The sequence below is a fragment of the Mustelus asterias genome, unplaced genomic scaffold (genome assembly GCF_964213995.1).
Source record: "Mustelus asterias unplaced genomic scaffold, sMusAst1.hap1.1 HAP1_SCAFFOLD_171, whole genome shotgun sequence".
NCBI lineage: Eukaryota > Metazoa > Chordata > Chondrichthyes > Carcharhiniformes > Triakidae > Mustelus > Mustelus asterias.
The window spans coordinates 325,214-351,185 of NW_027590177.1; the positions used below are offsets into that span (position 1 = coordinate 325,214).

The 25,972-nt window shown below is 44.6% G+C and overlaps 4 protein-coding genes across 4 annotated transcripts in view; 3 read left to right on the forward strand and 1 right to left on the reverse strand.

Annotated features, from left to right (window-relative positions):
* LOC144485223 (uncharacterized) overlaps nt 1-25,972 on the forward strand; it is a 92,220-nt gene that overhangs the window by 63,037 nt on the left and 3,211 nt on the right. Inside the window, exon 3 of the mRNA XM_078203431.1 lies at nt 23,910-24,448. Coding sequence (XP_078059557.1) covers nt 23,910-24,448 — 539 coding nt within the window. The remainder of the gene's footprint in view (nt 1-23,909; nt 24,449-25,972) is intronic.
* The window catches only part of LOC144485203 (uncharacterized), a 247,144-nt gene that overhangs the window by 47,789 nt on the left and 173,383 nt on the right, over nt 1-25,972 (forward strand). The gene's annotated exons all lie outside the window — the stretch shown is intronic.
* Nucleotides 731-19,171, forward strand: LOC144485213 (uncharacterized). The gene is made up of 2 exons (XM_078203423.1): nt 731-1,477; nt 17,908-19,171. The coding sequence occupies exons 1-2, from the start codon at nt 731-733 to the stop codon at nt 18,970-18,972; spliced, it is 1,812 nt and encodes a 603-aa protein (XP_078059549.1). The 3' UTR covers nt 18,973-19,171.
* On the reverse strand, nt 7,090-12,071 carry LOC144485200 (uncharacterized). Its single transcript, XM_078203406.1, has 4 exons — nt 11,956-12,071; nt 11,779-11,848; nt 9,941-10,027; nt 7,090-8,860 (listed from the first exon to the last, which is right to left on the reverse strand). Exon 4 carries the CDS (start codon nt 8,751-8,753, stop codon nt 7,800-7,802), a length of 954 nt encoding a protein of 317 aa, XP_078059532.1. The 5' UTR covers nt 8,754-8,860; nt 9,941-10,027; nt 11,779-11,848; nt 11,956-12,071; the 3' UTR covers nt 7,090-7,799.

Sequence of the window (25,972 nt, forward strand, 5' to 3'; positions counted from 1 at the left end):
TACTCCAGTGTCTTAAAGGACAAAAATATAGCAGCTAGAGGGAGAGGTGAAGGGGGAGGGTTTCAGAGTTTGGGGATGAGAGACTGAAGGCATGGTCTCAAATGGTGGAGCAATTAAATAGTGAATGTACAAGAGGCCAGAATGAGAGCAGCACAGATATCTCAGCGGGTTGCGGGGCTGGAGGATAATATAGAGATAGGGAGGGATGAAGCCTGGAGAGATTTGAACACAAAGAGGAGAATATTAAACTAAAGACATGAGTGGGACAGGAATTTGCAACTTTGGGGATCAAGAGATCAAAGTGTTCCATAGGAACTAGTATTTCCTGTTCTTCCGGTGATGACTTTGTAAACTCTTTTTGCAGAGAATTAGAACGGGAGGATTTGCAGACGAGAAACTCAAACCAAGTATCACGTAAAGAGCCGACAGAGTCACTCGATTAATCAGGATTTGAATATCGTCAGTCTTCGAATGTGGAAGGAGAAATGATTGTCTGTTCTGCCCGTGGGAAAAGGTTTGAAATATCAGTGTGACTGGAAAAGCACCGAGACACACACACACCCGAGAGAGAGTGTTTCAGTGAACTGACTGTGGAAAGAGCTTGAACCAGTTACACAGCCTGAAAAAACATCACACAGTTCACAGTGACGAGAAATTGTCCACGTGTTCTGTGTGTTAATGAGGCTTCAACTGATCATCCAACCTGGAGGGACACAAGGACACCAACACCATGGAGAAACCGTGGAAATGTGGGGAGTGTGGGAAAGGATTCAATTCTCCATCCCTGCTGGAAATTCATCAGCGCAGTCACACTGGGGAGAGGCCGTTCATCTGCTCAGAGTGTGGGAAAGGATTCACTCAGTCATCCCAATTGCTAACACACCAGCGGTTTCACACTGGGGAGAGGCCATTCATCTGCTTGGAGTGTGGAAAAGGATTCACTCAGTTATCTGACCTGCGGAGACACCAGCGAGTTCACACTGGAGAGACACAGTTCACCTGCTCTGAGTGTGGGAAAGGATTCATTCAGTCATCCAATCTGCTGAAACACCAGCAAGTTCACATTGGGGAGAGACCATTCACCTGCCCTGTATGTGGGAAAGGATTCACTGGGCCCTCTGATTTGCTAAGTCACCAGCGAATTCACACTGAGGAAAAGCTGTTCAGCTGCACTTCCTGTGGAAAGAGATTCAGGTCTTCAGCCCAGCTCAGTGTACACCAGCGAGTTCACACTGGGGAGAAGCCATTCATCTGCTCTGAGTGTGGGAATAAATTTGCTCAGTTATCTCACCTGCAGACACACCAGCGAACACACACTGGAGAGAGACCATTCACCTGCTCTGAGTGTGGGAACAAATTCACTTCTTCATCGCACCTGAGGAGACACCAGCATGTTCACACAAGGGAGAGGCCATTCACCTGCTCCGAGTGTGGGAAGGGATTCACTCAGTCTGGCAGCCTGCTGAGGCACCAACGAGTTCACAATTAACTGCAGGGATTGGATTCTGCTGTTAGTGCAGTTCAATACTGACAGTTCATAAGACCATAAGACATAGGAGCAGAATTAGGCCACTCGGCCCATCGAGTCTGCTCCGCCATTCAATCGGCTGATTTTTTTTCTCATCCCATTCTCCTGCCTTTTCCCCATAACCCCTGATCCCTGATCTATCTCTGTCTTAAAGACACTCAATGACTGGCCTCCACAGCCTTCTGTGGCAAAGAGTTCCACAGATTCACCATTTCCTGGCTGAAGAAATTCCTCCTCATCTCTGTTTTAAAGGATTGTCCCTTTAGCCTGAGGTTGTGCCCTCTGGTTCTAGTTTTATCTGGTTTGGATTTTGTTTCGTTGATGTTAATAATCCCTGTAACTGGGCTGAAGTTTAAAATTCTAGATCTAGAGCTGATTGTGTTCTCAGGGCTGCAGCTTCCCTTTAAGAACCGCTGCCTCTGATCTTTCCCCATAACTCAGCAACTCTCATCAGAAATTAGTTTACAACAAGATTCTGAACTTTTACTTCAATCCTAAATTGATCTTTGGTACAAACTCTACAATTCAGTGCCTGAGAGGTTCTCCTGATGAACATTTCCAATTAGAAAGTGCTGATTAATCCTTGCTGAGAATTCTTACTGACCTGCACATTACACACAGTGACACCTCCATTATCCACCAGAAAGAAGGGGAATGAGAATTGATGGAGAATCGTGAGTTCCCAAATCTTACCCCTCCTGTGGGTACAGAATTTCGATTTTCAAGTTTGCTTATGACACCACAGTACTGGGTCGGATCTCAAACACTGACGAGACAGAGTACAGGAATGAGATAGAGAATCTGGTAAACTGGTGCGGCAACAATAATCTCTCCCTCAATGTGTGGAATGGACTGCCTGCAGTGATAGTGGAGTCAGCCACTTTCGGAACATTTAAGCGGTTGTTGGAAAGGCACATGGAGCACACCAGGATGATAGGGAGTGGGAAAGCTTGATCTTGGTTTCAGATAAAGCTCGGCACAACATTGAGGGCTGAAGGGCCTATTCTGTGCTATACTGTTCTATGTTCTATCTTCTAATGTCAACAAAACGAAGGAGATTGTCATCGACTTCAGGAAGCGTAAAGGAGAACATGCCCCTGTCTACATCAACAGGGACGAAGTAGAAAGGGTCGAGTGCTTCAAATTTTTAGGTATCCAGATCACCAACAACCTGTCCTGGTCCCCTCACACCGACACTATAGTTAAGAAAGCCCACCAGTGCCTCTACTTTCTCAGAAGACGAAGGAAATTTGGCATGTCAACTACGACTCTCACCAACTTTTACGGATGCACCAAAGAAAGCATTCTTTCTGGTTGTATCACAGCTTGGTATGGCTCCTGCTCTGCCCAAGACGCAAGAAACTACAAAAGGTCGTGAATGTAGCCCAATCCATCACGCAAACCAGCCTCCCATCCATTGACTCTGTCTACACTTCCCGCTGCCTGGGCAAAGCAGCCAGCATAATTAAGGACACCATGCACTCCAGACATATTTTCTTCCACCTTCTTTCCTCGGGGAAAAAGATACAAAAGTTTGAGGTCACACATAACTGACTCAAGAACAGCTTCTTCCCTGCTGCCATCAGACTTTTGAATGCACCTACCTCACATTAAGTTGATCCTTCTCTGCACCCTAGCTATGACTGGCTGTGATTGTAACACTACATTCTGCACTCTCGTTTCCTTCTTTATGAACAGTATGCTTGTCTGTATAGCGCACAAGAAACAATACTTTTCACTGTATACTAATACATGTGACAATAAATCAAATCAAATCAAAAAAGTATTCCCCTCAGCTCGGGAGTGCACACAAGTTCCACTCCAAGTACTAGGCTGAAAAAAAAATCTCTGTCCGATAACCCTATAAAATCTGAAGAAATTTCTGGATTATTATAGAAGTAGCTCACTGTGTTATGAAGAAAGCTTCCACAGCAGGTTACTGGCTGACAAACACAGGACAGACCTGTTAACTCTGTTTGCAGCACAGGCCTTCAATCTCATGACCCTCATGTAATCTAACTGTCTGCGTGAAGGTTAAAACAGGCTCTCGAGAGTGAAGAGATTTTGAAGTGATCCGTACTGACTTCAGCCCAATACCCACATTCTGGCTCACAACAGTTAACCATTCAGAGGAGACTGCAGCCACCAGCTACAGAGACCAGCACTCTCTCTGTGTCACCCTCTTTGTCCTCTGGGACTGGTAAACCATTCTCACCTGTCAGTTTGTGGGTTTTTCCTGTTTATTTAGCTTCTGCATCACACTTAAACTGTTGTTCCTCAATGAAATACTTTAAGTCACTTCTGAGCTCAACACCCTTTTTGGGTAATCTGTGATTTGTGAAGCTAAATCTTACAAGTGGTGTTCGGAGTGGGATCAGTTTTCGTTAAATATGAATGGAGAAGTTCCTAAGTGAAGCCAGGACTATACAATGGCACTGCCTCACTACAGGGAATGACTGATAGATAGTCTGAGAGAAAACAGGCCGGCCGGGGGTGAGAGATATCCTGTGGATTGGAGAAGAGGGTGACACGGATTACGAGTATATCCTCAATAGGATTTCTAAACCGGTTCAGAAAGGACAAATTGATGAGGTCCAGAATCAGTTAGAAAATATCCACAAGGTGGATGCAAGTGAACAGAGACCCGGAGAATCTTTAAAGTTCGTGCATGAACTTATGTTTGAACCAGATGTATTTACAGCATGTCAATAATTTAGAATTGTGAAAGATGATCTGCAGGTGGGGAGGATGAATCTAAGTCAACACTTATCACACTTACTGGAAAAGTTTTGACATTTACTCTCGATGGCAGCTTATGGATTTGTGTGGCTGATTCTGATCATTCGAGTCGCTTCAGTCTGTTATCCAGGGAATGTCATTCAGAAATTAGGAAAGCAAGCTTGGAAACAGCTTAAAATGGTGAGGTTAGTCTGAAATCAGTTGAGATGTCAATAAAGATAATCCCTCTCTTGGTGGGGACATCTTTAAGAAATCACCAATAACCTTATATAAACCTTTGGAAATGTATTGACTATTATGGGGGTCTCTCTCTCACTCCTTTTCTTATCAGGAAAGCTTCCTGGGTTGATAAACACAGGACAGTGTGGACCTGTTGTCTCTGCCAAAGACACTTCTGTAGCACAGAATCTGAAACAAGACAAACTTGATCGGCTTGGGGGGTTGTCATGACTCACATGGAAACCAACTGTCTGAGTAACGATTAAGCCGGATGTCCGAGCAAGCAATGAGTCACAAAATGACTTCATGAATATCCGATGGGAATAGGAGGGATTACCTTGATTATCTGTGCTTGACTAATGGACAATTGAATAAGTGATTGATGTAAGACCCCAAAAATAAGGTTTATGAATGGGCCTTTGAGAGGGTAAATCACATCAGACAGCAAAGAACTTCTCAAAGTGATCCATCCATCCACACTTGTCCCTCTTCACTGGACATGTGAGAAACAGGTTTATAGATGTGGCCTAATGTACAATGAATGATGACACATTAAAATGGAAATTCCACACAAGTTGCTGAAATCGAGTGTCTGTTGCCATGGCTACAGAGTAGGTTTGTGAATGTGCCAAAGACTCACAAGCAGAGCGATCAGTCTAAATCACTTCTGAAAGTTACTGTTGGATCTCCACCAGTCATTCAGACAATGTGTTCCAGATCGTCATAATTCACTGAGTAAAATAATCTCTCATCTCCATCCTGGATATTTTGCTAATTATTTTAAATCCGGGTTCTGTGGTTACCAACCATCCCCACAATGGAAACAATTTCTCCCGATGTAGATGGGAAATGTTTTTTAAAAATCCACACCTCTATTAAATCATTCCTTAACCTTCTCAGCTTGAATAAGAACAATCCCAGCTGCTGCAGTCTCTCCACAGAACTAAAACCTCTCATCCCTGATACTATTCTGGGAAATTTTCCCTGCACCCTCTCCAAGACCTTGACATCTTTCCCAAAGTGCGGTGCTCAGCATTGAACACAATATTTCAGCTGGGGATTAATCAGTGATTTATTAAGATTTACTATAATTGTCTTGCTTTTGTACTCCATGTCTCCATTAATAAACGGAGAACCTATTAGTTTTATATTTAAACAGCTTGATCAACTTGTCCTGTCACAGTAAAGCATTTGTTTACATCCACTCCCAAGTCACTGCATTCCTGCATTCTGTTTAAAATTGTCCCATTTAGTTTATTCTGCCTCTCCTCATTCTTCCTTCCAAAATCTATCATTGACTGAATCACTTTGGGATGCTCTAAGGGTGTGAAAGTTTCTGAATGAACACAAGAACTTTCTTTCTCTTTTACAGCTGATTTTGATTTTGTAGATTTTGCTCCAAAGGTTAAATAGGGATTGATATTCAAAGTTAATTATGTGACTGATCAGGAACAACTTTAGCTGGGAGTGAGTGAATTGAAATTTAAGTTAGTTTATTTGGTTGGCCAAAAAGATTTGAATCAGTGAATCGAGAGGAAAGATCCCAGACAGCGGTTCTTCAAGGTCCACTGCAGGCCTGACAGTTCAATCAGATCCACTCTCAGCTCAGGAGAGCTCAAAAACTCCACAGACTGTCCACAGGGGAGTTCTCCTGCTGCAGTGGGACCAACATTCCTGCCTTAACTAACACTACTATGGGTTAGTCGGTGTAGTAGGTAAAAAATACCTCTGAGGCTGGTATGAGTCAAAATAAAGTAGGCTTTATTCTCACAAGCTCACGGGAGAACTTGACCCCTTGAAAGCGGAAGCCAAAGTTCTCCCTGAACACAGAAAAGTGGGGATATATATACATTATGGCTCCCAGCACCAGTCACGACACAAACACTGGTCTGGTCATGAATCAAAGTCCAGTTCTCTGGCAGCTGTAGTCACGATACAGTCTGAGGTTTCCTGCTCTTCCACGGCCCTTCCTTTGAAGTTACCGGCACAATTGTAGCTGGCCCAGCGGGAGTCCTCCTTTAAATGGCCGTTATCATGCTCCACATCTTGTAATTGCCTTCCTTCCTCAAACCACAGACAAGCTTGTAGAAAAGGTAAGACTTTACAAACATTACATTGATATTTTGCTGTCTGTCTTTATAAGAATGAAGTTAAAGAATGAAACCATGAATAAATAACTTATATTCATGCCTGAAGCACTATAAACAAGGGGATTAGCCATAATGAAGGGTCATGCTTGTGATACATTCTAAGTACAAAGTTCAACCTTTTAGGTACAAAATACATTAACCCTTTCCCTTCTTCAATCGGTCTGACTGCTGTTTGTGGAATCTTACTGTGTACAAACTGACTTGAGAAACAGTAACAACTTGTATAAGTTGTTGGTGAGGCCACACCTGGAGTACTATGTACAGTTTTGGTCTCCTTATTTGAGAAAGGATATCCTGACACTGGAGGGGGTGCAGAGGAAGTTCATGAGGTTGATTCTGGAATTGAGAGGGTTGGCTTTTGGAGAAAGACTAAGTAGACTGGGACTATACTCATTGGAATTCAGAAGAATGAGGGGAGATCTTATAGAAACATATAAGATTATGAAGGGAATGGATAAGATAGAAATAAGGAGGTTGTTTCCATTGGCAGGTGAAACTAGAACTAGGGGTCATGGCCTCAAAATAAGGCAGAGCAGATTTAGGACTGAGTTGAGGAGGAACTTGTGAATCTGTGGAATTCCCTGTCCACTGAAGCAGTTGAGGCTACCTCATTGAATGTTTTCAAGGCCAGATAGATAAATGTTTGAACAGTAAATGAATTAAGGGTTATGGTCAGTGGGTGGGTAAGCGGAGCTGAGTCCACAAAAAGATCAATGATCTTATTGAATGGCGGAGCAGGCTCGAGGGGCCAGATGGCCTACACCTGCTCCTAGTTCTTATGTCTTTATAGAACATGTTTAATGTAATAAAACATCCCACTATGCTTCAGAGGAGTTTGAGAAAGAAAAAACGGAGTCACATGGGAAATATTTGGATAAATGGACAAAACCATGATTGGAGAGGCAGATTATAACAATCACTTTTAACCAGGAGAGAGTGTTGGAGAGGACAGAGAGCTTGAGGGAGCCTTTGAAAAGGAACTACCTTGTGTTTGTGATGTTAAAAGATTCAGACATTGGTATTTAACATAAAGCTGATTTATTTGACTTTTATCGAGAATATTAACATCTATAAGTAGGCTGGAGTTTATTATCAGCAGAAATAGACCCTGATCAGCAATGTTCATTCCTGACTTGATTAACCACAAAATCTAATCATTGTAGTTACTCATGAATTCGCTGGTGGGTCAGCAGGTCAGATGACTGAGTGAATCCCTTCCCACACTCGGAGCAGATGAACCGCCTCTCGCCAGAGTGAATTCGCTGGTGTCTCAGCAAGTGCGATGAGGTAGTGAATCCCTTTCCACACTTGGAGCATGTGAACGGTCTCTCCCCAGTGTGAACAAGCTGATGTGTCAGGAGGTCAGATGATCGAGTGAATCCCTTCCCACATTGGGAACAGGTGAACGGTTTCTCTTCAGTGTGGCCTCGCTGGTGTGTCAGCAGGTTGGATAACTGAGTGAATCCCTTCCCACAGTCAGAGCAGGTGAACGGCCTCTCCCCAGTGTGAACTCGCTGGTGTACAATGAGATGAGATGAATGTCTGAACCCAGTCCCACAATGAGAGCACCTGAATGGTTTCTCATCAGTGTGAACACGTTGATGGGACAACAGTTCCCTGGAACTTTTAAAACATTTCCCGCAGTCTGAACAATTAAAAGGTTTCTGGTCAGTGTGAACTTGCTGGTGAGCCAGCAGATGAGACAAATGAGGGAATTTCTTTCCACATCTGGAGCAGGTAAATGGTTTCTCCCCTGAATGACCTCGCTGGTGTGTCCGTAAGTTGGATGACTGAGTGAATTTCTTCCCACACTCACAACAGGTGAATGGTCTCTCCCCAGTGTGAACTCGCTGGTGTATCATTAGCTGGGATAAGTGACTGAATCCTTTCCCACACTCAGAGCAGCTGATTGGTCTTTCCCCAGTGTGAGCACACTGGTGAGTTTCCAGCTCAGCTGAGGATCTGAATACTGCTGCACATTCCTCACATTTCCAAGTCATCCCCCCGCTGTGACTGCATTCGTGCTTTGACAGATCAGATGATTGGTTGAAGCCTCGTCCACACACAGAACACGTGTATGGTTTCTCCCCACTGTGACGAATGCTTTCTCCTTCCATGTTCAAAGTCCAGTGATATTCAGGCTATGATATTAAGGGTGACTCCGTCAGATCCTGATGTGATGTTTTGTTTGAGACCAGACCGCAAATCGTCCCCTTCTAAAACCCTGTGAAATTGATTTAAAACAGAAAAAAGGGAGTGAGAGAGAACCCACAACAACACAAAGGCAGGTTGTCAAATTGAGCTGAATGAATCTGGTAATTTCTGGGGCCAGCAGGAGGAAATAGTCACCATGAAGCTGCTGGATTGTCATAAAAACCCAGTTGCTTCTCCACGCGGACATGGAGAGAATGTGCAAATTCCACATAAAGTCAAATAGAAATATTCAGAATGTCACAAAGACGAGTGAACTGTCCAATTAATCCCATTCACCATCACTCTGCCAATTTACCTTCTGCAAGTATTTATCCAATTCCCTTTGAAAGTCACTATCAAACCTGCTTCTAGCACCTGTCAGTTTGTGCATTCCAGATCACATCAAATCATTGTGTAAAACAATCTCCTTATCATGCCCTAAAGTTAGGCTGTCAATTATGTTAAATCTCTGTGTCCTCTGCTTACAGACCCTCCTGCTCCTGGGAAACAGTTCCTCTCCATTGACACTATCATAAATCATTTGTCATTTTAAACATCTCTATTAAATCTCCCCATCATATTCCCTGATCTAAAAACCCACGTTTTTCCTGTCCTGAAGAATCATATGGACTCAAAATGTTAACTGTTTCTCTCTGAACAGATGCTGCAGGACCTGCCGAGGTTTTCTGCTTTTCTCCCTGATTTTCCTTCCATAATCAATCAGAAACCCTTCATGATTTTGAACATCTTGATTAAATAGGAACACACAAAACCTGAGAAAGATACAGAGGAAAGGAGAGACAGAAAGACTGAGAGAAAAATTGAGAGAGATTTTAAAAAGCAGAAAGATGAGGTTGTCAAAGATAAAAGCTGAGAAACAGGAAACAAGCAACACACAATGATATAAAATATAAGGGAGCAGGCTATCAGTTCCCGGCTATGGGGATCAGAGCGAACTCTGACTGATCCACAAACACAGCCAGTTATATCTGGGAATGGAAACTCTGAACAGAAATAATAGGCTCATTTGTAAATGTCACCGCAATGTGATCAGTGTGACTCTGCCCTGACTCTGTGGACAGATATCGGCCGCATTGACAGATGTTCTCACCAGATTGTGGTCCCTGGATTTATTTTCTGCTCAGAAGTGAGATGTGAGGTTTGGAACCGGCAGCAGAGAAACAGGAAGTTGTGTTACCTGAGAATGAAACAGCCGGCGTCAGTTTGATGTTATCACAGTGAACAGTCTTCCTGCCTGTGAGGGTGAACTCACTCTGACAGCATCAAGAACAACCACACAGATTGCTACTGGTCTCAGCATTACATTCACCTCCATTCCCATGTTAAACAATAAATATGCATTCTCTCTACTTTCTGACAGCGAATCTTCTATCAGAAGCAGTGCAGGGGGTAATATGTTACCCCCTGCACTACTAGCTTTTGTTTTCCATGATAACCTTTGATGTGGCACCTTATCACATGTTTTCTGGAATTCAATTCAGCAGATCCACAGGTTCCCTTCTATCCACACGTTACTTCTTCAAAGAACTCCAATTGGTTAAACACAATCTCATTAAACCATGCTAACTCTTCCTGATTACCTTGAGTTTTTCCAAAGTGGCCAGCTATAACCTCTTTAATGATTGATTCTAACATCTTCCCCACAACAGATGTCTATCGAACTGGCCTAAATTTCCTGTCTTATGCCACCATCCATTCTTGAATTAGAGGGCTTATATTTGCTACTTTCCAGTCTGATGGAACCTCTCCAGAATCTAGGGAACTTTGGAAAATTAACACCAACAAATCTACTGTCACTATCTCATTAACCACCTTCTTAAGATGCTAGGATGAATTCCATCGTGACCCAGAGACTTGTCAGCTGCAGCTCAGTACAGCTTCCCACGTCATTGTAATTTCTCCTAGTTCCTCTCTCCCTTCCACCTCCTGATTTACGGCTAGGACTGGCTGGTTTTGTATTTTCTATAGTGAAGACAGAAGCAAAGATTTGTTTATTTCATTGGCCATTTATTATCTACTATTACTCCCCATTCTCATTTTCTTGAGAGCCAACACTCACCTTATTCCTCTTTTCCTTTTCGAATACCTATAGAAACTCTTGCTATTCATTTTTACATTAACAGCTAACTTCCTCTCATACTCTAATGTTTTTCTTCCAATTAACCTTTTAGTCATTCTCTACTGTTCTTTATATTCCAGCCAATCATCTGACCTGCCACTCACCTCTGTGTAGCTATATGCTTTTCCCTTAAGTTTGATGCTTTGAGGAAGAAGGAGACAGGGAGATGGAGAGCACTTCAAAAGGAACTATTTAAAAATAATAATAATTCGTGGGGTGTGGGCATTGCTGGCAAGGCCAGCATTTTTTGCCCAATTTTTGAGATTTCCGTCTGAGCTGTAAACCTTTGGATTAAATCCCACCATCAACAAATTATTTCCCAGCTGAATGTGAAAATTGACTCAGTCATCCCATTTACCGATAGAACAGCACAATTACACCAGAGGAAGACCACTCAAACACTTAACGTTCGCAAAGGGATTTCCTCAGTGGTTAACACTCTATAACTTTAAAAGCTCAAAGCATTTTAACTACCCCTCTAATTGGCGAGGGATAGTTTAACTGCTCTGTCTATGAAGGCACAAATCACTTGTTCACCCCAGCGAGTTCACATCTAAATGCAGGTGATTGTTATGTTGTCAATCACACCCAGGACAGAAATGTGCTGGTAGGCCTATGCTGCTTAGTTGCCAAATGAATTGAAGTAACACATTTGAACCTTGGCCCAATGGTACCAATCATAATCAGATCGCAAATCGTATTTTCTATTGAACAATATGGGTTTGAATGGTGAGGTGATTACCCAACATTCTCTGCGGGTGAGACTGTGTCCTATCCACATTACTGCAATTATTGCGCACGCGCAGTACCTGGTTCTGACTGGAGCATGCGCAGGCCGGGCTGTGACTGGAGCATGCGCAGGCCGGGCTGTATCTGGAGCTGCGAGGAGTCGGACAGAAACAATGGAGTGAGGTTCAGTAATGGAGCCGCTGGGTGACCGGGGAGGGATAGAAGCAGCGGAGTGGGCTGGGAGGCTTCATAAATACCTAGTGGATGCCTTAATTCAGATAACATGTTCCCGGTATCGCTTCAATCGGTACCGAATAGAGTCGGAGCTGAGCGACTCCAGGCCCGGGTTAGCGGCCGCCATCTTTACAGGAACAATGTGCAGCAGGGCGCATGCGCTATGAGCCTGGACCAGTTACCAACTCTCCCGGATTGGACTGAAGTCTCCAGGAATTTTTTATTTGTCCAGGGAATGTGGAAATTGCTGACTAGGCCAACATTTATTGTCTATCCCTAATTGTCCTTGAACTGAGTGGTTTGCTTGGCCATCTCAGGGCATTTTAAGAGTCAACCACATTGCTCTTGATATATAGTTAGACCAGACCGGGTAAGGATGGCAGATATTTTTCCTAATTCATTCACACTGTGGGTGTCCCTGGCTGGGCCAGCATTCATCACCCATTCCTATTTGTCCTTGAACTAAGTTTCAGAGGACGTTTTAAGAGTCAACCACATTGCTGTGGATCTGGAGTCACATATAAGCCAGACCAGGTAAGGAGAGCAGATTTCCTTCCCTCAAAGACATTAGTGAACTAGATGGGTTTTTACAACAACGAACAATGGTTTCATGGTTATCAGTAGGCTTTTAGTTCCAGATTTTAATTATATTCAAAATTCACCGTACCATAGGATCATAGAATCCCCGCAGTGCAGAAGGAAGCCATTTGGCCCATCACCCAGCCCTATCCCTGTAACCCTGTACATTTAGCATGGCTAATCCACCTAACCTACACATCTTTGAACTGTGGGATTCAAACCTGCATCTCTGGAAAATTGTCTGGACATTAAAAAATATACTTTTTTGTAATTTCGTTTGAATATTTCTCTTCACTGGGTATTAAAATATTGACAAAAGATAAAAGTTGTTTGGTTGACCATCAATCGTCCTGTAACGTGATGAGTCTTTTTGCTTTCCAATTGGCCTAGGAAGGCAGTGTGGAATGAGGTTGGAGGATGGGGGCAACATAAAAGATGTGATAAAACCTCCAGGAATACATTTAATCACAGTTGGCGATTATGGAGTAGAGAATGTTGTGAATTTCTATCCTGGACAGACAGTGATGGTTTCTGTAAATTTACAGGGTGCTGGAAGTGGAGAATTGACAGACGTGAAACACAAATCAAACATCACATCGTGATCTGACGGAGTCACTCGAAAAAATCAGGACCTGGATATCAGCAGCTTCTGAATGTGGAAGGTAACAGGTTTGTCGATTCTGTCTGAGAGAGAAGATTTCAGGTCTCAGTGTGACTGGAAAAGCCCTGAGATTCACAAATCCTGGAGAACTGTGCTTGGTTCTGAGCAACATACCTTAGGAAGGACAGAATGGCTTTGGAGGGAGTGTAGCACAGATTTGCCTGAGTGATATTTGAACTCCCCAGGTTAAATCACAAGGTGAGATTACAGGAAGTCATTATAGCACAGAGGAGGCCATTTGGCCCATTGAGTCCATGTCATCTGCCTAGAGCAATCCAGTCCCATTCCCCTGCTCTATCCTCATATCTTTGCAGATTTCTTTTCCTCCAATGTCTATCCAATTTCCTTTTGAAATTATTCATCATGTCCATTTCCACGCCAATCATGGGCAGCAAGTTTTGGGTCATTCGCACTCACTGTCTAAAAACACTCTTCCTCACATCTCCTGTACTATAGAACAAAACAAAGAACAAAGAAAATTATAGTGCAGGAACAGGCCCTTTGGCCCTCCAAGCCTGCATCACCTTGCTGCCTGACTGAACTAAAACCCCCTACCCTTCCAGGGACCATATCCCGCTATTCCCATCCTATTCATGTATTTGTCAAGACAGCCCTTAAAAGTCACTATCAGATCTGCTTCCACTACCTCACCCGGCAGTGAGTTCCAAGCACCCACCACCCTCTGTGTAAAAAAACTTGCCTCGTACATTTCCTTTAAAACTTGCCCCTCGCACCTAAACCTGTGACCCCTAATAATTGACTCTTCCACCCTGGGAAAAAGCTTCTGATTATCCACTCTATCCATGCCCCTCATAATCTTGTAGACTTGTATCAGGTCATCCCTCAACCTCCGTCGTTCCAGTGAGAATAAACCAAGTTTCTTCAACCCCTCCTCATAGCTAATGCCCTCCATACCAGGCAACATCCTGATAAATCTTTTCTGTACCTTCTCCAAAGCCTCCACATCCTTCTGGTAGTGTGGCGACCAGAATTGAACACTATATTCCAAGTGTGGCCTAACCAAGGTTCGATATAGCTGCAATATTACTTGCCAATTTTTAATCTCAATGCCCCAGCCGATGAAGACAAGCACGCTATTTGCCTTCTTGACTACCTTCTCCACCTGCGTTGCCACTTTCAGTAACCTGTGTGCCTGTACACCCAGATCCCTCTGCCTATCAATACCCTTAAGGGTTCTGCCATTTACTGTAAAGAAGCATTTGAGTTGATGTAACATTGAGATTCGCAAAATGTTGAGCAATCATGTAGACTTTGCTCATGTTTAATGAGAAAGATCCAACAGTGTTTCGGCCCGATTTCGAACCGGGCACATTTCGCGTGTGAAGCGAACGTGATAACACGACAGAAACAACTGTTTACATACAAATTAGGAGCAGCAGTCGGCCACTCGGCCCCGCTCTCCCATTCAGTAAGATTGTGGCTGATCTCATTTTAATCTCAACTTCACGTTCCTGCCTACTCCCGATAACCTTCCACCTCCTTGCTTATCAAGAACCTATCCACCTCTGCTGTAAGATATTCAGGACTCTGCCTCAACCACCTTTGCAGGAAGAATATTCCAAAGTCTCACAATCCTTTGAGAAAAAAAATCCTCATCTCTAATTTAGACGGGTGACCCCTTAGTTTGTGGTGCCGAGTTTAAAATTCTCCCACAAGAGGAAATGTCCTTTCCACATCCACCCTGTCAAGTCCCCTCAGGATCTTGTATGGTGAATGGTAGAGTGAATGTTGGACCCTTGGAGGACGAGAGGGGGGAGTTAATAGTGGGAAATGAGGATATGGCTGAGTCTTTAAATAAATTTTTTGTGTCGGTCTTCACGGTGGAGGACACAAATAGTTTGCCAAATATTAACGATAGAGGGTTGGCAGCAGGAGAAATACTTAATACAATTAATGTTACCAGAGAGGCAGTGCTGGGTAGACTAATGGGACTGAAGGTGGACAAGTCCCCGGGTCCGGATGGAATGCATCCCAGGGTATTGAAAGAAATGTCAGAGGTAATAGTGGATGCGTTAGTGATTATTTATCAAAACTCGTTGCATTCTGGGGTAGTGCCGGTTGATTGGAAAACGGCTAATGTTACGCCGCTGTTTAAAAAAGGAAGGAGACAAAAGGCGGGTAACTATAGGCCGGTCAGCTTAACGTCTGTAGTAGGGAAAATGCTGGAATCCATTATTAAAGAGGAGATAGCAGGGCAGCTGGATAGAAATGGTTCGATCAATCAGACGCAGCATGGATTCATGAGGGGAAAGTCGTGCTTGACGAACATGTTGGATTTTTATGAAGATGTGACTAGGGCGGTTGATGGAGGAGAACCGGTGGATGCGGTGTTTTTGGATTTCCAAAAGGCGTTTGATAGGGTGCCCCATAAAAGGCTGCTGAAGACGATTAGGGCACACGGAGTTGGGGGTAGTGTGTTAAAGTGGATTGGGGACTGGCTATCCGACAGGAAGCAAAGAGTCGGAATAAATGGGTGTTTTTCCGGTTGGAGGAAGGTAACTAGTGGCGTGCCGCAGGGATCGGTACTCGGGCCGCAACTATTTACCATTTATATAGATGATCTGGAGGAGGGGACGGAGTGTAGGGTAACGAAGTTTGCAGATGACACAAAGATAAGTGGAAAAGTGAATCGTGTGGAGGACGGAGAAGATCTGCAGAGAGATTTGGACAGGCTGAGTGAGTGGGCGAGGATATGGCAAATGGAGTATAACGTTGATAAATGCGAGGTTATACACTTTGGAGGAAATAATAACAAATGGGATTACTATCTCAATGGATACAAATTAAAACATGCTACCGTGCAAAGGGACCTGGGGGTCCTTGTGCATGAGACGCAAAAGCCCAGTCTGCAGGTACAACAGGTGATCAAGAAGGCAAATGGGATGTTGGCCTATATTGCGAGGGGGATAGAATATAAAAGCAGGGATGTCTTGATGCACCTGTACAGGGCATTGGTGAGGCCGCAGCTGGAATACTGTGTGCAGTATTGGTCCCCTTATATGAGGAAGGATATATTGGCATTGGAGGGAGTGCAGAGAAGGTTCACCAGGTTGATACCGGAGATGAGGGGTTTGGATTATGAGGAGAGGCTGAGGAGATTGGGTTTGTACTCGTTGGAGTTTAGAAGGATGAGGGGGGATCTTATGGAGACTTATAAGATAATGCGGGGGCTGGATAGGGTGGAGGCGGAGAGATTCTTTCCACTTAGTAAGGAAGTTAAAACTAGAGGACACAGCCTCAAAATAAAGGGGGGTCGGTTTAAGACAGAGTTGAGGAGGAACTTCTTCTCCCAGAGGGTGGTGAATCTCTGGAATTCTCTGCCCACTGAGGTGGTGGAGGCTACCTCGCTGAATATGTTTAAAGCGCGGATGGATGGATTCCTGATCGGTAAGGGAATTAAGGGTTATGGGGATCAGGCGGGTAAGTGGAACTGATCCACGTCAGATCAGCCATGATCTTATTGAATGGCGGGGCAGGCTCGAGGGGCGAGATGGCCTACTCCTGCTCCTATTTCTTATGTTCTTATGTTCAATCAAGGTTTTACCCAAAACCTTAAATCTGTCCCCCTGGCCCTTGTACGATCAGCAAATGGAAACAGATTTTCTTTATCCACCTGATCGAAACCTGTCAGAATCTTGTGTACCTGAATCAAATCTCCCCTCAACCTCCTTTACTGGAACCATTCTGGTAAATCTCCTCTGCACCTTCTCAAGGATCTTTCTATCCTTCCTGAAGAGCGGTGACCAGAGCTTTATAAATATTCAGAATAACTTCCCTGTTTATAGACCAATATCACACTTTATGAAGCTCGGGGTCAAATTTGCTTTGCTAATTACTCTCTTAATATGTCTTGTAGAAATACAAAATCCCTCTCCTTCACCTCCTTCTCTCTCCTCCCATTGAGGCCAGTTGGGTTTTTGTGACAATCCGGCAGTTTTCATGGTCAATGTTTCTCAGCGCCGGCCCCACAAATTCCCAGATTCATTCAGATCAGTTTGACAAGCTGCCTGTGTGTTTGTGTGGGCTCTCTCTCTCTCACTCCGAGTCTCCTGTTTTAAATCAGTTTTACAGGGTGTTAGAAGGGGAGAGTTTGACAAGCTGCCTGTGTGTTTCTGTGGGCTCTCTCTCACTCCGAGTCTCCTGTTTTAAATCAGTTTTACAGGGTGTTAGAAGGGGAGAGTTTGACAAGCTGCCTGTGTGTTTCTGTGGGCTCTCTCTCTCTCACTCCGTGTCTCCTGTTTTAAATCAGTTTTACAGGGTGTTAGAAGAGGAGAGTTTGACAAGCTGCCTGTGTGTTTCTGTGGGCTCTCTCTCTCTCGCTCCGTGTCTCCTGTTTTAAATCAGTTTTACAGGGTGTTAGAATGGGAGAGTTTGACAAGCTGCCTGTGTGTTTGTGTGGGCTCTCTCTCTCTCACTCTGTGTCTCCTGTTTTCAATCAGTTTTACAGGGTGTTAGAAGGGGAGAGTTTGACAAGCTGCCTGTGTGTTTGTGTGGGCTCTCTCTCTCTCACTCCGTGTCTCCTGTTTTAAATCAGTTTTACAGGGTGTTAGAAGGGGAGAGTTTGACAAGCTGCCTGTGTGTTTGTGTGGGCTCTCTCTCTCTCTCACTCTGTGTCTCCTGTTTTAAATCAGTTTTACAGGGTATCAAAAGTGGAGAGTTTGCCGTTGGGAAGCTGACGGAGTGGCTCAATTTATCGTAACTTTGATATCATCAGATTTGGAACATGGAAGGAAAAAGCACATTTCACAGTGGGAAGAATCCGTACACGTGTTGTGTGTGTGGACACGGCTTCAGACAATCATCTGACCTGTGGAGACACAATCGCAGTCACACTGAGGAGAAACTGTGGAAATGTGGGGACTGTGGGAAGGGATTCATTTCCCCGTCGAAGCTGGAAATGCATTGGCGCAGTCACACTGGGGAGAGGCCATTCACCTGCCCCACATGTGGGAAGGGATTCACTCAGTCATCCTCTCTGTTCACACACCAGCGAGTTCACTCCAGCGAGAGACCATTCACCTGCTCCGAGTGTGGGAAGGGATTCACTATTTCAGCCCACCTGCTGAGTCACCAGCGAGTTCACACTGACGAGAGACCTTTCAAATGTCCAGACTGTGGGAAGTGCTATAAAAGTTCTGGGGAACTGATGCGCCATCAACGTGTTCACACTGAGGAGAGACCGTTCCGGTGCTCTCACTGTGGGACTGGGTTCAGACGATCGTCTGACCTCACTGTTCACCAGCGAGTTCACTCTGGGGAGAGGCCGTTCACCTGCTCCGACTGTGGGAAGGGATTCATTCAGTCATCTGACCTGCTGAAACACCAGCGAGTTCACACTGGGGAGAGGCCATTTATCTGCTCTGAATGTAGGAAGGGATTCACTACCTCATCGATCCTGCTGACACACCAGCGAGTTCACACAGACAAGAAACCTTTTAAATGTCCAAACTGTGAGAAATGCTACAAAACCTCTGAGAAACTGATGTCCCATCAACGTGTTCACACTGACGAGAGACCTTTCAGATGCTCTCACTGTGGGACTGGGTTCAGACAATCAACTCAACTAACTGCACACCAGCGAGTTCACACTGACGAGAGACCTTTTAAATGCCCAGACTGTGAGAAGTGCTATAAACGTTCTGGGGAACTGACGCGACATCAACGTGTTCACACTGATTCAGGTGCTCTCACTGTGGGACTGGTGCGATCTTGTGCGATCTTCTCAACTCTCTGTACACCAACGAATTCACACTGGGGAGAGACCATTCACCTGCTCTGAGTGTGGGAAGGAATGTACGACTTCATCCACCTGCTGAGACTCCAGTGAGTTCACAAGTAACGACAGTGATTGGATGTTGCTGTTCTTCACATTCAGGATTGAACCATCTTCATTAGGGTCCGTTTACACTGGTAATAAACCCCAGCCACTTTAGGGGCTAATATTCTCACTAAAAGTCAAATAAATCAGCTTTGCGTCAAACTCACACATTGTGTTGACTCTTTTTAATATCTCAAACATAATAACAGGTAACACATACATGGCCACTCTCCTCACTGTGAATCCTTCGATCTTTTCCAGACTGTGTAACTGGTTAAAGCTCTTTCCACAGTCAGTTCACTGGAATACTCTCACTCGAGTGGATGTGTCTCAGTGATTTTCCAGTCACACTGATGTTTAAACAGTTTGAAGGAACAGACAAACATTTCCCATTCTAGTTTCAAATGCCGATGGTATTCAGATCCTGAATAATTGTGTGACTCTGTCAGATTCTAACGTCAGAGATTTGTGTCTGTAAATTCTCCCCTTCTAATAGACTGTGAAAGAAATTCACAAAAATCATTGCTGTCAGTACAGGATAAAAACTCAGAACAGACAATTCTCGTTTCTGTGGAACATTCTTTCGTCTCATTCTTGAAAATTTGTAAATCTCCATCCCAAACACTCTCCCTCCATTCTCACTTTGCTGGACCTGAAATAGACATTGTCCTGAGGGTGCTGATTCATCCTAATCGACAGATCCGTGCTGACTGTTTCATGTACAGGACACATATTCCTGAAATCTTCACACAGGCTCGTGTCTAAGCATATAAAAAATTTGCATATTTAGTGAACTAAAAATGTATGCAATATTCAGAACTCTATTACATGATTAGAGATACAGGTGGGTGCGGAAGAACTTGACTTAGGGAGCAAGCAATCATGTTCTGGAACTCGCTGACGATGAGAGTGGTGGAAGTGGAGACGACCAGTGATTTCAAAATAAAATTGGTCGGGCACTTGAAGGAATGAAACGTACTGGGGAACAGGGATATCGAGGAAAAATGGCACTGAGTGAATTCCCCGACAGAGACTTGGCACGGACTCAAGCTGCTGAATTGATTTATCTTGTGCTCTGATGACTCTTTGACTGGAAAATATACAGAGTAGTTACAATACTATTCTGGAATTAAACAACATCAACTGTAATACAAATCCATAAATAATATACCCATTATGCACCACAGAGTAAGAAGTCTCACAACACCAGGTTAAAGTCCAACAGGTTTATTTGGAATCACAAGCTTTCAGAGCGCTGCTCCTTCATCAGGTGAGAAGGAGCAGCGCTCTGAAAGCTCGTGATTCCAAATAAACCCATTGGACTTTAACCAGGTGTTGTGAGACTTCTTACTGTGCCCACCCCAGTCCAACACCGGCATCTCTACATCATGTGCACCATATAACAACGTAAGAAGTTTAACAACACCAGGTTAAAGTCCAACAGGTTTATTTGGTAGCAAAAGCCACACAAGCTTTCGGAGCTCCAAGCCCCTTCTTCAGGTGAGTGGGAATTCTGTTCACAAACAGAGCATATAAAGACACAGACTCAATTTACATGAATAATGGTTGGAATGCGAATACTTACAACTAATCAAGTCTTTAAGAAACAAAACAATGTGAGTGGAGAGAGCATCAAGACAGGCTAAAAAGATGTGTATTGTCTCCAGACAAGACAGCCAGTGAAACTCTGCAGGTCCACGCAACTGTGGGAGTTACAAATCGTGTGACATGAACCCAATATCCCGGTTGAGGCTGTCCTCGTGTGTGCGGAACTTGGCTATCAGTTTCTGCTCAGCGACTCTGCGCTGTCGTGTGTCGCGAAGGCCGCCTTGGAGAACGCTTACCCGAATATCAGAGGCCGAATGCCCGTGACCGCTGAAGTGTTCCCCAACAGGAAGAGAACAGTCTTGCCTGGTGATTGTCGAGACTGTTCTCTTCCTGTTGGGGAGCACTTCAGCGGTCACGGGCATTCGGCCTCTGATATTCGGGTAAGCGTTCTCCAAGGCGGCCTTCGGGACACACGACAGCGCAGAGTCGCTGAGCAGAAACTGATAGCCAAGTTCTGCACACACGACGATGGCCTCAACCGGGATATTGGGTTCATGTCACACTATTTGTAACTCCCACAGTTGCGTGGACCTGCAGAGTTTCACTGGCTGTCTTGTCTGGAGACAATACACATCTCTTTAGCCTGTCTTGATGCTCTCTCCACTCACATTGTTTTGTTTCTTAAAGACTTGATTAGTTGTAAGTATTCGCATTCCAACCATTATTCATGTAAATTGAGTCTGTGTCTTTATATGCTCTGTTTGTGAACAGAATTCCCACTCACCTGAAGAAGGGGCTTAGAGCTCCGAAAGCTTGTGTGGCTTTTGCTACCAAATAAACCTGTTGGACTTTAACCTGGTGTTGTTAAACTTCTTACTGTGTTTCCCCCAGTCCAACGCCGGCATCTCCACACCATATAACAACACCAGACATATCAATGTTGTTACGATCCTCATAGTCACCTTATAATAAACAAATTCTCACAAATCCCAATCGAATAAACAAAGACAATGTTTCATTTTAAAACAATTTTACTTTAAAAATTAATCTAAAATTAACATCACTGAATCATGCATTAAGAAACAGTATTTGAATAGACAGGATAAATTACACTTTAAAAAGCTCAGACAATAAAAACAGGTTCCACAAAATCACAAACATTTCTCCCTCAGTATATTTGACTCTAATTCCAGTTCCAGAGAATTTCTCTGTCTCTGTATTTCCCAGGGGCAGAAAGAAAGTGTTTTCCTCACAGATGTTGTCCAGAGGATGAAGTTTGAGTCTGTGGTGAAGTTGGAGTCTGTGTGAAGTTTGAGTCTGTGTGTGAAGTTTGAGTCTGTGGTGAAGTTTGAGTCTGTGTGTGAAGTTTGAGTCTGTGGTGAAGTTTGAGTCTGTGTGTGAAGTTTGAGTCTGTGTGTGAAGTTTGAGTCTGTGGTGAAGTTTGAGTCTGTGGTGAAGTTTGAGTCTGTGTGTGAAGTTTGAGTCTGTGGTGAAGTTTGAGTCTGTGTGTGAAGTTTGAGTCTGTGGTGAAGTTTGAGTCTGTGGTGAAGTTTGAGTCTGTGGTGAAGCTACAAACAGAAGCTGTTCTGTTTCAAATCAAACTGCGGGACTTGGAAGAAAATGATGGGAAGAGATTTTGCAAAGTCCCCTCCCCCACTCCCTCAGCTGGCAGCCCAGCACGCAGGCGCAGAGAGCGCTGCTGAGCCGAGTTGTCCGGAGCAGGCGCAGAGAGCGCTGCTGAGCCGAGCTGTCCGGAGCAGGCGCAGAGAGCGCTGCTGAGCCGAGCTGTCCGGAGCAGGCGCAGAGAGCGCTGCTGAGCCGAGCTGTCCGGAGCAGGCGCAGAGAGCGCTGCTGAGCCGAGTTGTCCGGAGCAGGCGCAGAGAGCGCTGCTGAGCCGAGCTGTCCGGAGCAGGCGCAGTGCGGCTGGCGCCAGCGGTCGCTCTCGATCTCTTTTTGGAGCAGCCGCCGGAGAGAGAGGGGGGAGGCGGAGATCACCGCGCGGCTTCTCGCTCTGGCCCGGAGCCGCCAGCCGGTTGCCTGGAAACCTTGGCTCGAGGAGATGGCAGGGGGCGGGGGAATCAATGGGAGGGGGCGGGACTCCCATGTCTGCACGCCCGGGCCTGCACACTGGAACTCCAGGACGTCACATCGGTACAGACTTATTCCTATTGGCTAATTCAGGCTCGGTTCCATTGTGACGTCTCAATGCGGAAGTTGGCCAACGATGTTCAGATTGAAACTTCCTCTTCTGGACAACATCTGGGAGGAAATCAATGTTTCTTTTCTCATTCTGGGGGAAATTGGGGACTTGCAACAACTGAAGGGAAAGGAAGTGAATCCAGGGAGGGTGCAGACTCTGGAAAGGAAACAGACAACATCGGAATTAGGAGCAAGACTCGGCCCAGGTCTCTTTTTCTTTCTCGCTCAAAGACATTGACATCCTTTAGCTCCCTCACTTTGACACTGAAGACAATGGGTTGTCTTCCCAGTGTTTATATGAAAGAAATTTCTGTTCTTTTAGTACTGGATGTCAGATAAGTCAGGATGGTGTGTGAGTTGGAGAGGAACTTGAAGGTGATGGTGTTCCCATCTATTTGCTACCCTGGTCCTTCTAGGTGGGTGGAGGTTGAGGGTTTGGGAAACTTTCTGTCAAAGTTCTCATTGAGTTGTCAATGTACAAAATCCCTCTCCTTCACCCCGACTTCTCCTACTTCTTTCTGTCTTCTCTCAGTGTCCAGAGTCTTGTGTCCAGACCGTGTGGCAGATTTCCTGCCCTGAAGGATATCAGTGAACCCGCTGGGTTTTTATGACAATCCAGCAGTTTTCATGATCACTTTTTCCGAGTGCCAGCCCCACAAATGACCAGATTCATTCAGCTCAATTTCACAAACTGCCTTTGTGTTTTTGTGGGTTCTCTCTCACTTCCTTTTTTCTGTTTTAAATCAATTTCACAGGGTTTTAGAAGAAGAGGATTTGCAGTTGGGAAACTGAAACCAAATATTATATCAAAACCTGATGGAGTTAGCCAATTTATTGTAACCTGAATATCATTGTGTTTTGAACATGGAAGGAAATAGCACCGTTCACAGTGAAGAGAAACTGTACACGTGTTCTGTGTGTGGACAAGACTTTAACCAATCATCCAGCCTTTCGGAACATAATTGCAGTCGCAACAGGGAGAAGCTGTGGAAATGTGGGGACTGTGGGAAGGGATTCGATTACCCTTCCCAGCTGGAGATTCATCGGCGCAGTCACAGTGGGGAGAGACCATTCACCTGCTCCCAGTGTGGGAGGGGATTCACTCAGTCAAACAGCTTACACATACACCAGAGAACTCACACTGACGAGAGACCATTCAACTGCTCCCAGTGTGGGAAAGGATTCACTGCCTCATCCCATCTGCTGAAACATCGGCGAATCCACACTGGGGAAAGGCCGTTCACCTGCTCCCAGTGTGGGAAGGGATTCGCTCAGTCTTCCAACCTCGCATTACACCAGCGAATTCACACTGGGGAGAGGCCATTCACTTGCTCCCAGTGTGGGAAGAGATTTGCTCAGTCAGCCACCCTCTCCACACACCAGCGGATTCACACTGATGAGAGACCTTTTAAATGTCCAGACTGTGGGAAATGCTTTAAAAATTCTGTAAATCTGCACTACCATCAACGTGTTCACACTGATGAGAAACCATTCAGGTGCTCTCACTGTGGGACTGGGTTCAAGCAATCATCTCAACTCACTGTACACCAGCGCACTCACACTGGGGAGAGACCGTTCACCTGCTCCCAGTGTGGGAATGGATTTGCTCACTCATCCACTCTGCTGACACACCAGCGAATTCACACCGGGGAGAAGCCGTTCACTTGTTCCAAGTGTGGAAAGGGATTCAGTCAGTCATCCAATCTGCTGAGACACCAGCGAGTTCACAAGTAACTGTTGTGATTGGATTTTGCTGTTTTCGTGTTCAGACTGAATCATGTACCTTTGGGTCTGTTTCTGCTGAATTGAAAAGTGACTCCAGCTCTGTTATAGGTGTTGATATAATTGGTCTTCGAAGGGGAGGATTTGGGGTCAGGAAACTTGCACAAAACATCAGATCAGGATTGGATGGAATTGCACAATGTATCGTAACCTGAACAGCAGAGAATTTTGAACAGGGAAGGAAATAGCACCGTTTTAATTATCCAACAGTCGCGAGATTTGAGGAAGATTCCAGTAGATTGCAAAGTAGCAAATGTAACTCCTTTATTCAAAAAAAGGAGGGAGGCAAAAAGGAAACTAAAGACCACTTAATATAAAACCTGATGTAGGGAAAATATCTTTATTAAAGATATCATGAGAATGAGAAAAATTCAGACAACCAGAGAGAGTCAGCATGGTTTGAGAAAGGGAAATCATATTCGACCTATTTATTGGAGTTCTTTGAAGGAGTCACATATACTTTGGATAAAGGGGGTCGGTTCGCTCAGTTGGCCGGGTGGCTGGTTTGTGATGCACAGCGACACCAACAGCACAGTTTCAATTCTCGTGCCAACCAAGGTTATTCATGAAGGTGCCGTCTCCTCAATCTTGCCCCTCACGTGAGGTGTGGTGATCCAAGATGATGAAAGGTATGGATAAAGCAGACGTGGAACGGATGCTTCCTCTTCTGGGGCATTCTAGGATGAGAGGTCATAGCCTTAGGATAAGGGGCAGCAAAGTTAAAACAGAGTTGAGGAGAAACTGCTTCTCCCAAAGGGTTGTGAATCTGTGGAATTCGCTGTCCCAAAGGGTGGTGGATGCTGGGACAGTGAGTAAATTTAAAGAGGAGTTGGACAGATTTTTAATTGGTAATGGGTTGAAGGGTTATGGGGAGAAGGCAGGAAAATGGGGATGAGGAGGTTATCAGCCATGATAGAATGGTGGAACAGACGCGATTGGCCGAAGGTCTAATTCTGCTCCTATATCTTATGAATTTATGATCCTCAGGTTAAGTGACCACCAGTCAGCTCTCCCTCTCAAGGGGACATCTGGGAGATGGTGACTTTATATATTGGATAATGGGGCAGCAAAGGTGAATGTACTGTACTTAGATTTCCAAAATGCATTTGATAAGCTGCCACATCAAAGCTTAATGTGGAAAATAGAATCTCACAGTGTGGGGGTAATATGGCATGGAAAGACGATTGGCGAGCTAACGGGAAACAGAGTTGGCACACATGGATCTTTATCTGGTTGACAGGATGTGACGAGTGGTGTGCCAAAGCGATCAGAACTGGGACCTCTACTTTTAACAATTTATGTAAATGACTTGGATGCAAGCATGGTCGCTAAATTTGCTGAGGACACAAAGGTAGAAAAGTAAGTTGTGAAGAGGATGTAAGGAGGCTACAAAGGGATGTAGATAAAGTTCAGCTAGTGGGCAAATATTTGG

What these genes read in the sequence shown, in the direction of transcription:
- LOC144485213 (XM_078203423.1), top strand. Translation starts at nt 731, where the DNA reads ATGGAGAAACCGTGGAAATGTGGGGAGTGTGGGAAAGGATTCAATTCT. An exon ending in GCCTGCTGAGGCACCAACGA is followed by an intron (nt 1,478 to 17,907) that starts GTTCACAATTAA and finishes TGATATCATCAG; the next exon opens with ATTTGGAACATGGAAGGAAA.
- LOC144485200 (XM_078203406.1), bottom strand. Translation starts at nt 8,753, where the DNA reads ATGGAAGGAGAAAGCATTCGTCACAGTGGGGAGAAACCATACACGTGT.